The sequence below is a fragment of the Psammomys obesus genome, unplaced genomic scaffold, assembly GCF_907164565.1.
Source record: "Psammomys obesus unplaced genomic scaffold, mPsaObe1.curated_primary_1811, whole genome shotgun sequence".
NCBI classification, from domain to species: Eukaryota; Metazoa; Chordata; class Mammalia; order Rodentia; family Muridae; genus Psammomys; species Psammomys obesus.
In genome coordinates, this window is record NW_026596085.1 from 9403820 (window position 1) to 9415576 (window position 11757).

Below are 11757 nucleotides of genomic sequence, written 5' to 3' on the forward strand. Positions count from 1 at the left end.
GAAAGAAAGAAAGAAAGAAAGAAAGAAAGAAAGAAAGAAAGAAAGAACACATGTTCTCTTTATTGGAAGCTCCTAGCTCAAAATATGCTGATGTGAGTACACAGCTGGAGTAACTACAGAATCCAGGAAAGTAAAACACAACCATTGTCTAAATAGGGGGGACAGAGGGAGATGGAGAGCAACAGAGAGGACAAAAACAAGGTTTAAGCAATATGATTAGAAAAATGAGAAAGAAGAGATCATTAGGAACAGGGAGGCAGGTAAATACAGAAGGCAGAAAGAAATAAAGGGGAATAGCAGGAACAAGTAATGTGATAGGAGGAATGAGAAGGGAGTGGACAGGGAGGTAAATACAGAAGAAGTAGAGAGAAAGGTAAAACAACAACAAAAGAAATCTTTAAAAAAGGCATAAGAAATCATCCTATTAGCTATCTCTTTAAAAAAAAAAAAAAGAGAGAGAGAGAGATTTGTTGCTGTTGTTTTGTTTTGGTTTCTTTACAGTCCAGAAAAGGCTATTTTTTTAATTCAAGTGAATGCAAATAGGAAACCAGAGGGAGGCCCCAGGCTGGGACAAACACTGGTCACCCCTCCCCCACAGAACAAGGGGAGTCGGTGGCCCTACACCCTTTCCCATCAAAGTTGGGCCCCCTCCTCACTCTGCTGCAGCATCAACGGGGCAGGGCCCCATCTTCTCTGGTGTGGGGTAGTAGGTGACCAGCCTGCTGCATCCCAGCCCCCTTCCCCTAGAGTGTCTTGGGGGAGTGCAGGCCAAATACCAGGAGGATAAATGTTGGCCCTGGTAGCAGCAGCAATGGTGGGTGTCTACGCATGACCATTAAACAAAAGAAAGACACAACTGTCCAGAGGTAGTTTGTGAACAGAGGAAAAGATGAAAGCAGAACCTTGGGGGCTGGGGAGGAGCAAAAGGAGGGGGCAAGGCTAGCTCTGTAGTACTAGCTGCAGGAAGGGAACAGAGTGGAAGTGGTGGTGGGGGGGGGGGGCGAGTAAGTCCCCCTTCTGCCTTAGGTGGAAGCCAAAGAGGACCTCACCTTGGAGAGGGGTGTTAACTTTCCTCTGTCACTGTCCCATGTGAGAACAAGGTGGGTGGGGCTGACACCTGTCCTGCTTCCAATAGCCCAAGGGGCTTAGCCAACCTCCAGCGGGTCTAGGTAGAGTAGGGCAGAAGAGACTGAAAAACCCACCTGGTGACAGTTTGGTGGGGGGGGGGGGCATACTGGGATCTAAGCATCCCCTGTACTGACCATACCTGTTGCTGCCAGGTCAGCCAATGGGGCCTGTCAGAAGGAGCTGGGGCTGAGCCCCAGAAGGCCAGGGAAGGCTCCCAGGACTTCCCACAGGGAAGGCAGGAACAGCAGAGCAGAAGGGACTGGGGAAACAAAGAGCCCAGAGAGCAGTGTCTGTAAGGGAGGTGCTCAGCAGGATGGGCTGCAGCTCAGTGGGAGGTTGGCATTGTCGGGAGAGGGCAGGTGTGGCGGGGAGGAGGGCACGGGCTGAACCCTGATCCCTGGGTGCGGCAGAGCCCGCAGCTAGTGCGGTAGTGTGCAGTGGGGGCGGATGCGGGTGGGCTGGGAGCAGGGCTTCCAGTCAAAGGGGAAAAGCTGCTCCTCAGTGGCTAAGGAGCAGGTTGCAAGGCGTGTGGTGGTTATTGCTCTTCCTCCGAGGACTCCTGGGAGAAGCCCTCTACTTCCTCCTTCTCCAACTTCTTGGGTCTGCCCGTTGGTTTCCTCGCTAGAGTTATCGTAGCTTTGCGTGTTTTGGTGCCTCCCTTATTTTTGCTTCTCTTTGGTCGGCCCTGAGGTCTCTTCGTGTTGGTCATTGGGCTCCTTCGGAGGTTGCTTGTGTGGCCTGCCCTGGCCTTGCTACTGCTATTCAGCCCTGTCCTTTCCCTGCTGGAAGGCCAGGGCCTAGCTGGACTTCGAGCCCGACACACTCATCTGCCTTCTCTATGGGGCAGTTGAGAGTGACTGGGCCAACCCCTGAAATCACCCCTGAAATCACCCCGACTCGGAGTCCCAATTGGAGGAGCCTACATTGGCAGTTTTAAACTTTTCTCATCTGGCTCACAATAACACCCAAGAGCCAAAGAACCATCTAAAAACCCCAGTACCAAACATGAGAAACCCTCTTTTGAGTTATTGTCCAGGACTGTCCCAAAACATCGAGCCTGTATGCTGTTGTCCTCAGTTGCCACCCAGAGATGGAACGTTAGGTCCACATTGCTAAAGACACTAAGCACTTCTCAAACAGGGCTCAGCGATGCCTAAGCTGGAACCAACCTGAATGCCTCCTCCCTGACAACTAGCTTTCATGGTACCAGAAGAAACCAGGCAAGACTTCAAAGAGGGGAGGCAAACAAGTCCTACGCAGCTATGAGACCTATGAAAGCTATCAACGGCCAGCATGACACTCTGGGTGCATCAGTGGCACACATGCCTTTGCAGTAACTAAGAGCTCTGTAGTTGGGCTTAAGATAGTCTCAATAAGAAGGCTACCATGCCTGGTGTTGGAAGCCTAGCTCACCGGTGCTAGTGAAGTCATGGTTACTGAAGAGAATCCACAACCACTACTCTGTTTAATGCACGTAATCCATAATAGCAATCTTAACATTTGTCCTTGTACCCACAGCAAGTCCTCACCCCTCATCAAGGAAAGTTTTCTTTGTAACAGACAGAGATCACCACAAAAAACTACAACCAATCAAAATGCAGGATAGTGGAGGCCAGTCCCCGTGGATATACCTACAAAACACTCTCATACCTAAGGCTCAGGAAACATAGCAGAAGAGGTGGCAGAAAAATTGTAAAAGCCAGATGATAAGAGAGTTTGGGTAAAATAGTGTCTCCTAGTACTGTCAGAAGCTACAGCCATAAAGTCTCTCAAACATATGCTAAACAAAGAAGACACCAGTGGTCCTGCCAAAGTGGATGGAGAAAAACGCACGAGGCCTCAGCCATATACAAAGAACTACAAGCAACTAATGAATATTAGTAGTGGAGAAAGTCTCCTCCGGGGAAGAGCACAACAACTCATTGTCCAATGCTAAAGGGTCAACAATGAAAACATACATATAGGTAACATTAGACAGACTGAGTAGGAAATATTTAAGAATATATATGTATATACATGTATGAGTGTAGTAACAACTAACGAAAAAGATCCATGAACTTGGTAGAGATGAAGGGGAATATATGGAGGGATTTGAAGGGAGGAAAGGGAAAAGAGAAATGTTGTAGTCATATTATAATTTCAAAATAAAATAAGTTAATTGATAGAAGGAAAAGAAAGGGAGAGAAAAATAAAGAGAGGTGAGAAGAAAAACATGCCAATTATAGACATTCATGAGAATTTCTGCCCCCTTTTATCCTAATAAGAACTAAAAGGAGTAATTCTCAAGAGACATTTCTCTTGAAATTAGAGACACAAAATATGTTTATGTCTTTAATGATTGTTAAAGAAATTAGAGAAATAACAACCATGGTTAATAAAGAAATACTTAAAGAAAGATACAAAGTTATAAAATCTACATTGCCTGATATCAAAACTATTCAGTACTGTAGACATCACACAAATGTCTTACATCATCAGTCTAAAATTATTCCTTTGGTTGGTTTGTTTAATTTTCAGGTTAGCTTACTTTCTGAAAGGCCTGGAATCATACAAAACAAATTGTTTCAGAATGTCAAGATCTTCTAACTTTTACAAGTATGATTAATGTTGGAAAACTTAAGGCAAATTAAGAGCCTTAACTATTAACTGGAAAATAACACTTTGATGCTTGTGTTACACTGAAATGAATATTCACCTAAAACATAAAAACATAATATTACTAACTAATAGACTTATTAAGATTCAAGACAGTATCTAGCCTAGAAAAAGTACTTACATTGGCTTTCCACAAAACTAAAGCAGGTCATCCTGATGTGTCAGGAATAGTAATGATAAATGTTAGAATGTTGTGTCTTTAAGTCCATCTCATAACAAGCCCCAAAAAAAAAAAAAAAAAACTTTTAGAAATACATGAACTACAACAGAAAGGCACTAAGGAAAGAAACAACTATGAAACCAATAAAGTAGAAAGCTGAGATAGCTGGAATGCAGAACCTATTTAAAAGAACTTCTCAGAGACTGAATTTCAGTACTTTAACACAGAAACACTATTTCAAACTACAGGCTATACTCATAAACAAACTACCCACTCCTCACTGGATAGGATTTTAGAATGTGCATGACATTCTAATATGGAAGTTTATTTCAGGATATTCACATTATCATTAAATCAGAACAAATATGAATTTATTCCCAGATCAAAATAAGCAGTTAAATTACCTAACAAAGTGACAGAATAATATGCCTTTCAATAGCTCTACTAATGATATTAACTCCTAATTCAAAAGATACAGACAAGCAAATTACATTAAAAAAAAACAGAATCATCTACTTGTTATATTTAATAAATGCACCTTACTATTAAAAACAGACACTGCCATAGTGTAAAAAATGAAAAGAGAAACTGAAATCAGGAAATGAGCAAATGTCACTGTGCTAATAGCTGGCAAAATAGGCTTCAGGCTAAAATTAGTCACACTATCAAAGAAAGAGCTGATCAGGAGAATATATGTACCAAAATGGGCATGCCCAAGTCTATATAACAAATAGTATTAGAAATAAAGTCACAGATTTTAACACAATAATAGTGAGTGACTCAACAACAGACAGGCCAGGCCAACAAAAAAAAGAGGAACATATGAGTGAAATGACATCATGGATCAAATGGTCCTAACAGACATCTACAGATCATTCTGTAAAAACACTAAAGAATATATCTTCTTTCTCGGAAGCCCATTCAACTTTCTGTAAAACAAATTCAGTCAGAAAGTAGTTGGTTACCTCATGACTGTCCTGATCTTCATATTTCTTTTCATCATCTACTTTTGTGTTTCAGATTATTAGTCTTATAGTACGGGATAACCATATTACAATTCACAGACCCAAAGAAGCTAAGCAGCAAGGAGGGCCCAAGGGAGGATGTTTGAATCTTACTAAGAAGGGGAAATAGAATAGAAAGTAGAAGTGGTAAAAGAGAGGGAACAGGATAGGAGAGGAAGTACTGAGGGAAATTGGGGTAGGGATCAGTTGTGGGTGGAACAGGGCTAGGAGAGCAGAGGCCTTGCAGAGAGAACAGAAACCTTGGGCAGGACCACCCCTGAGACAAGCTGGAGACCTACAAGAGGGTAGGCTCCTGGGAAGATATGGGAATGACTCTAGCTGAGACTCCTAGTAGAAAGGATCATAGAGGCTGAAGAGACTACCCTCCAACCAGACAGGACTCCTAATAGAGGTAGTGGAACACCAGCCCACCTCCAAAAACTTCAACCCAAAATTTACCCTGCCGACAAGCTATGCAGGGATAAATATAGAGCAGTGATTGAGGGAATATCCAACCAATGCCTGACCCAACTTGAGACAACACTAAGGGAGAATATGAACCCCTGACACTATTAACAACACTCTGCTATGCTTGCAGATAGGAGTCTAGTCTTGCTGTCATCTGAGAGGCTCCACCCAGCAATGGACCAAAATAGATGTTGAAACTCACAGCCAAATCTTGGGTGGAGCATAGGGAGACTTGTGGAAGAGTTGGGGGTAGGATAGAAGGACCTAGAGGGGTACAAGAATTCTACAGAAGACAGAGCCAACTAACCTGGGCCTAGGGGGTCTTGTGAACACTGATGTACCAACCAAGGACCATGCATGGACTAGAACTAGGCCCCCTACACATATGTACCAAATGGGCAGCTTGGTCTTCCTGTGAGTTCCCTAGTAAGAGGAGCGGGAGCTGTCTCTAACAAGGACTCTGTTGCAAGCTTTTCAATCACTTCCCCCTGGCAGGGCTGCCTTGCCAGGCCACTGAGGAAGATGATATGCTCAAATCCTGATGTGACTTGATGTGCTGGAGAAGGTTGGTGGGGGGAGCTCCCCTTTTCTGAGGGATAGGGGAGGAGAGACGGGAAGATTGAGGGAGAGAAGGTAGGACAAGGAAGAGAAGAAGAGAGGAGAGAGGGGGCTATGATTGAGACGTAAAGTGAATAAATAATTTTTAAAAAGTGTCTGCTTTCCTCCAGTCCCAGACTCTCTTGGGGATAAGGGCAGGATATGGGGTGCCTTTTTTTCTCCTTGGGTTTTTCAGTAGATCTATAGCCACTGGTGAAATATAATACTGAGATATAATCACATGATGATTATTAACTCTAATTTCCTCTCTCTCTCTTAATGGGCACTGGGATTCCCTCTCTTTCCTTCCCTGTTGCCATTCCCTTGGAGAAAGACAGGCATCTGCTTATATTTGGAGAGAGGAAAAGAAAAAAACAGCTTATCAGGGTTAGGTGTACAGACCTCTGACCAAAATGGAGGGCACTGAGTACTGCCCTAGACTGTATGACTGTGCTCACAGCTAGGTACCTGATGTCTCCAAAGAGTTCTGCTTCTTCATTGGAAGAAAGTGACACAAAGCTACAAGATTTAAACTGAGGTTAACTCTTTCACAACTTCATTTCTGAGGGACTTGATTGTTAAACTAAGATAGAACCTCTCGTTTTGTTCAACCCATGATGTCCTCACCATGGCCCATGAGGCAAAGTGATGCCAAGGAACTCTTTTGTCTTCTCAATTTCTCCATATGCTTTCAATGAAGCAGCAGCATGGATGCTTCCTGAATGTACATCCCTGTCCCTTCCAGATAGTGATTGGGCTATTGCCCCAGCAGCTTGTAGCTAGGGATCCAAAGGTGGAGCCAAACACTATCCAGGTGGCATCTGTTGGCGTTACCACTTATAACTGGTGGTAAGTCTTTTTGGAATGCCCTCCAAGAGTGAAGACCATGGAATTCCTCTCTTCTTTCTGTTTCCCTATTACTTCAGACTTACACAACTCACTTTCTCCTGCTCTATGTCTACTTCTGTCCACTGCTCTATCGATGCTAACCTAACTCATGTCTCTTTTAATTAAGGTGTAGCTACTCTCATGTAATGCTTTCTGAGTATCCTATTGCTATGTGATCAATGCATTTTCTATAACAGACTACAGAGGCAATGCCAAACTTCCTTAGTGAATTCTTTTGGTTTTGAAGCATTCCTTTACATACTGTATTATTTGGGCCCTGAAGCCATGTGCCTTCAATACAATCCAGCCCAAACAGACAACTTTCATTTTTAGTCATTCCTAATCATTTCAGATCCTTACAGACAGAAAATTTATGACATATTCAAGAAACAATTGTAGCCTCCAATGAAAAAAAAAAGTAAAGCTTGATCCCTACCAATCAAGGAAGCTTGTGGGTTCTGAACCTCTCCTTTCAGGAACCTTAATGCTTGGTACGGTTTCTTCAGAGATAGAGGAAGAGTATGTTTCTTGCTTCTCATCAAATAACTCTGGAATTGACAACCCAGATCTATTGATCTACCTTTCAGATGTATTCCATGCCTTTTAACACTGATATTTTATAAGTTATCAGAAAAAAAAGTAGGAATAACCCATCAGTACCATCAGGATAAAGGCTATGTTGGTAAGAAAAGCCTCATCTTCTCTCATGTTCACAATGAGGGGAGAGAAGATAGATTTCAGGGTCCTGTCAGTGAGGACGGCTACTCTTATTGACCTCTCTTAATGCTCACAAATGAAGGGGAATAAATACTGGGATTGTCAGGAAATGCCCAGATGTACAGAAAAACAGAGAAACCAGAGGAAATTCTAACATCTCCTTTTGATGAGCGGATAACCACTCATCATTCACTTGATCCACAGGCCTTGAAATAAGATACTTTATATCTCTCTGCACCTCTGAGCTTTGCCTAAATTTATACTGGGAGGATTAAAAAAAAAAGTGGACTCTAGAGGGAAATGTCATTAGTAGCATTGTCCTTTTATAGGACACAGGACACTTACTCATCAATTTTTCAGGCTGTCTGCTTTCACTTATGGCACATGCTGACGTGAGTACAGAGTTTTAAGCAATTGGCCACCTTTAAGTCCATCAAAAGAATATTTCAAGTTAAGAGACCTATAAAGGCAGATATGTCAGTCAGCATGATTCTTACTATGCTTACTACCATATACTCATGACCTTATGAATTTAAGCTATCAGACAGATGGTGATAGTTCAAAATAAAATCTTCCCTCTCTGACAGCAACATGAGGTGGGAAAAGAAATTTGCTGTCTTTTTTGATACCTGTTTCCAATGCACAGCACAGCAGGTGCTAAGATACATATGAACAATTTGGTATATTGCAGACAAATGTCCTGGATTCAGCCCTATGTTACTGGACTCAATAGAGAGTCTCCAAATAAGTTAGTAAATTTCTTAGTGACACTATGTCTCATGATAAGAAAGACAGCAAAGTAAAACAAAATCAGTAAATAAAAGAAGTAAACATTAGAATGAAGATATTTTAGTAAACAAAGATTTGTATATGGTAAGACTTTGTCCTGAGGGAAGATGGTTAGATATTTCTAGAATGTAGAAGATGAAGACAAACTTGGAAGGCTAAGAAGGTCACAAAAGTTCTGAGTAGGTTATATAAGGTAAATGATTAGATTTCGGTATGATATACATGATGATAAAAAGATTATTAAAATCTCTAAGGCCAAAGTGCAATCCTTTTAAAAAATCAATGGTGTTCTTTTAAGTTATTGCTCTGCTCGTCATGGGATTTAGAACTAGCTTTAAAAAAGCAAAAAGTATGTGTGATCAGCATAATTAGGATAGCAGAGTCTTAACAACATCTAGATTTGTTTTAAAGATTGATTTTTGCCTAAGCTTCAGCTAAATACTGAGCAAACGTTAAATGTTTCTTTGTTCCTTTGGATGTTCACACAGCACCTTCTGGCATCATGAAGGCATCAGGTCAGATCCAGATTGAGTGCTTCTGGTCCAATGTCCAATGTGCATAGTGTCTTCAGAAAGAGGGACTTCCATCTCTGAGAGGCAACCAAAAGCAATAGCCTATGTTCAGGGAAACTCTTGGGATCCCCTGATCAACAACTCAAAAGGAGGCTTCTCAGACCTGTGTGTTAGGGGTATTTGTTAGCTCTTGGAGGGAGCATTGTCAGCCCAAATGGAAATTTTCATTTAAACTCTACATGTATCTGCATCCACAGATTTATATGTATTACATGCAATTTTAGGTATATAAGGGTGTATTTCAGATATCCTTACTGCTATTTTACCCTCCTTCCTCCTCCTTCATCTACTCCCCTCTCTAATTAAAGCTCCCTTTGTTTTTCCCATTCCCCCAACTTCAAATCACCTATACCCTGCTATTTCTCTGTCTGTTGCTCCCCCACCTCATGGTCCCTCCCCCCTTACTTTCCCGATTTCTGCGGTTACTTTGTATAACACTCACATCTGAAGTTTGGAGCTAGGAACCACAGATGAAAGACAACATGTCTTTTTGGGTCTGGTTTATTTCACATATTATCTTCTCTAACTCTATTCATGAACCTGAGATTTCATGTAAGAAATTTTCTTACATTTTCACTATACCTCCACTGGTGTGTGGGGTGGGGAGTGGTGTGCCTGTATGTGTGTGTAAAGTTGTGATATATATACACACACACACATATATTAACAATTAAAGAAATAAAGGTCATGAATTGAGAGAAAGAGGGTATATGGGAATGGTTGTAGAAAATATAGTAAAAGAAAAATTATGTACTTATCTTTAACCTCAAATACAAATTTTTTTGAAAGGGTAAATATACCAGACTAAAAATAACTAACCTTCTAGGTCTATATTAACCATACTTGGAAGCATATGTCTTTGTAGACAGAAGGACAAAAAGGACAGCCAATATTTTAGGCCTTACCTTCCAAGGTCAACTAGCCTCCAGTGGACAATAGGACTTCTCTCTAAGAGCACCGCCATCTAGTATATTACCTGTGCCCTTCTTCAGTGAGACCCAGAAGTTGAACTCTAATCAGTATACATTCTATAGTGGAGAGTAGGGACATGGTCCCTATTCATTCAAAGGAAGCAGAGTGGTCAGGAAGACCCTGATTCATCCTAGCATTAACACACTTTTTCTTAAGGCTAAAGGAGCAAGGTAGTATCCATATTATCAACCAATACTTGTGAACCAGACCCTTAACTGACCCTGACAGTAAAAACAACTGATTAGTTTTTACCACCTGTATGGTCTTAAACAACCAAGAGTGAAGTATAGTGTAGGAATAAGGTTACTGTGTAACTCAAATGCTGATTTCTGTATCCCCTACATCTAGTTTCAAGCCTTGTTCTAAGAATCTCCGTCTCAGTGTTGTATAAAATCTTGCTCCCCAGTTGTCCCTGATATGTGTTCATGTGAGTGTGTGTTTGTATGTAGGTGTGAATATATATTCTATTAGAGGTCAAAGGACAACTTCTGCAGTCAGTGCTCTCCTTCTGGATGGAGTGCAATGATCAAACTCTGGTCATGAGTCTTGACAGCATTCACTTTTACTCTGAGAGACATACTAAAGCCCTCATGTCTTAGTATTTCACCTGTTTTACATTTACTCTATGATGTTTCAATGCTGGTTTACATTTAAAGGAAGGCTTTTTATCTCTTAATCTCTAATGGAAAATAAAGTGCTAAGAAATTGTAACCATGTTTATTTATTCTTGGTTTAGGCCCCTGATAGTTAATGACTGAGTAGACTACAGATGCAGTACTTTATGTAGAGAAAATCAATCTTAGACAGAGTGTCCTTCAAGACACTGTTTTTGCACCCTTCCTGCAGCAACTAAAGCAGTAATCTCAAAATAGCCAAGAAGTTCATGATTTGACAGGAATACCTGCACTTTAATAGTATTCAGGTCTTTAAAAGTTCCACGTCATATCTAATACATATTTTATTTTAAGTTATGTGTATTTGTACATGAGTGCAGGTATATGTGGAATCCAAAAGAGGATGTTGTATTTCCTGGAGCTGGAGTAACAGTTCATAAATACGCACTTTTTAAAAGTCAAATTTAAATACATCAGATTATAGTCATTATCAACTATATCCTATTGAAGTCTGTAAGTGAATTTCTAGTTTTCTCTAAAGTATGCTAGCAGAACAGTCCCCAAAATAAACTATATTTTGTTTTACATTTGTTTGTTTACTTATTTATTTGTGCATATATGTGTAAGCACTCACATCCCACACTGCTGTGTTAAAATTTCTTCCAAGATTAAAACACACCATTCAGCAGGGAAGTTCCTCAAGCCAGAAAGTAAATAACTGAAATAGCTCCAGGAAGTCCCTGAAACTGATTATATTCAATAGGCCTCCTCCCTACCAGAGTAAACAAGACAAGCTGCAAAGAAGGCTCCCAGACCAGGCAAACTGATTGGAAGAAGCAGAAACCAGACAAACCACCTGGAAGAGAATTTGACTGAGTCACTTGGAAAGGACACTCTCCCTGTTTAGCTGCCTGCAGGCTATGCAGCATGTTCTAGCTTCCCTGCTTTGTGAGCTGTCACCTATGCTGGGGTGGGCTTTGCTGATTCAGTTGTCTCTGAGCCATTTCTGCTCCCATAAGGAACCCCTCTCCCACTTCAATGCAATTCATTCGTTTACCAAATTGGACTTTGGTGCTACCTGTACTTTGGCCTGTCATGGGCTCCCTATCTGTGTTAAGTAGATATGGGTGTTGTATTGTGTCTCCCAAGGAAAATTTTGGTCATAAAATATACATCCTTGTGTGAAGATCAGA

The 11757-nt window shown here is 41.3% G+C and overlaps 1 protein-coding gene across 1 annotated transcript in view; it reads right to left on the minus strand.

Annotated features, from left to right (window-relative positions):
- Window positions 1-9942, minus strand: part of CUNH12orf40 (chromosome unknown C12orf40 homolog) — a 47769-nt gene extending 37827 nt beyond the window's left edge. Inside the window, exon 1 of the mRNA XM_055626817.1 lies at window positions 9884-9942. Coding sequence (XP_055482792.1) covers window positions 9884-9942 — 59 coding nt within the window. The remainder of the gene's footprint in view (window positions 1-9883) is intronic.
- Window positions 9943-11757: the final 1815 nt, after the last annotated feature.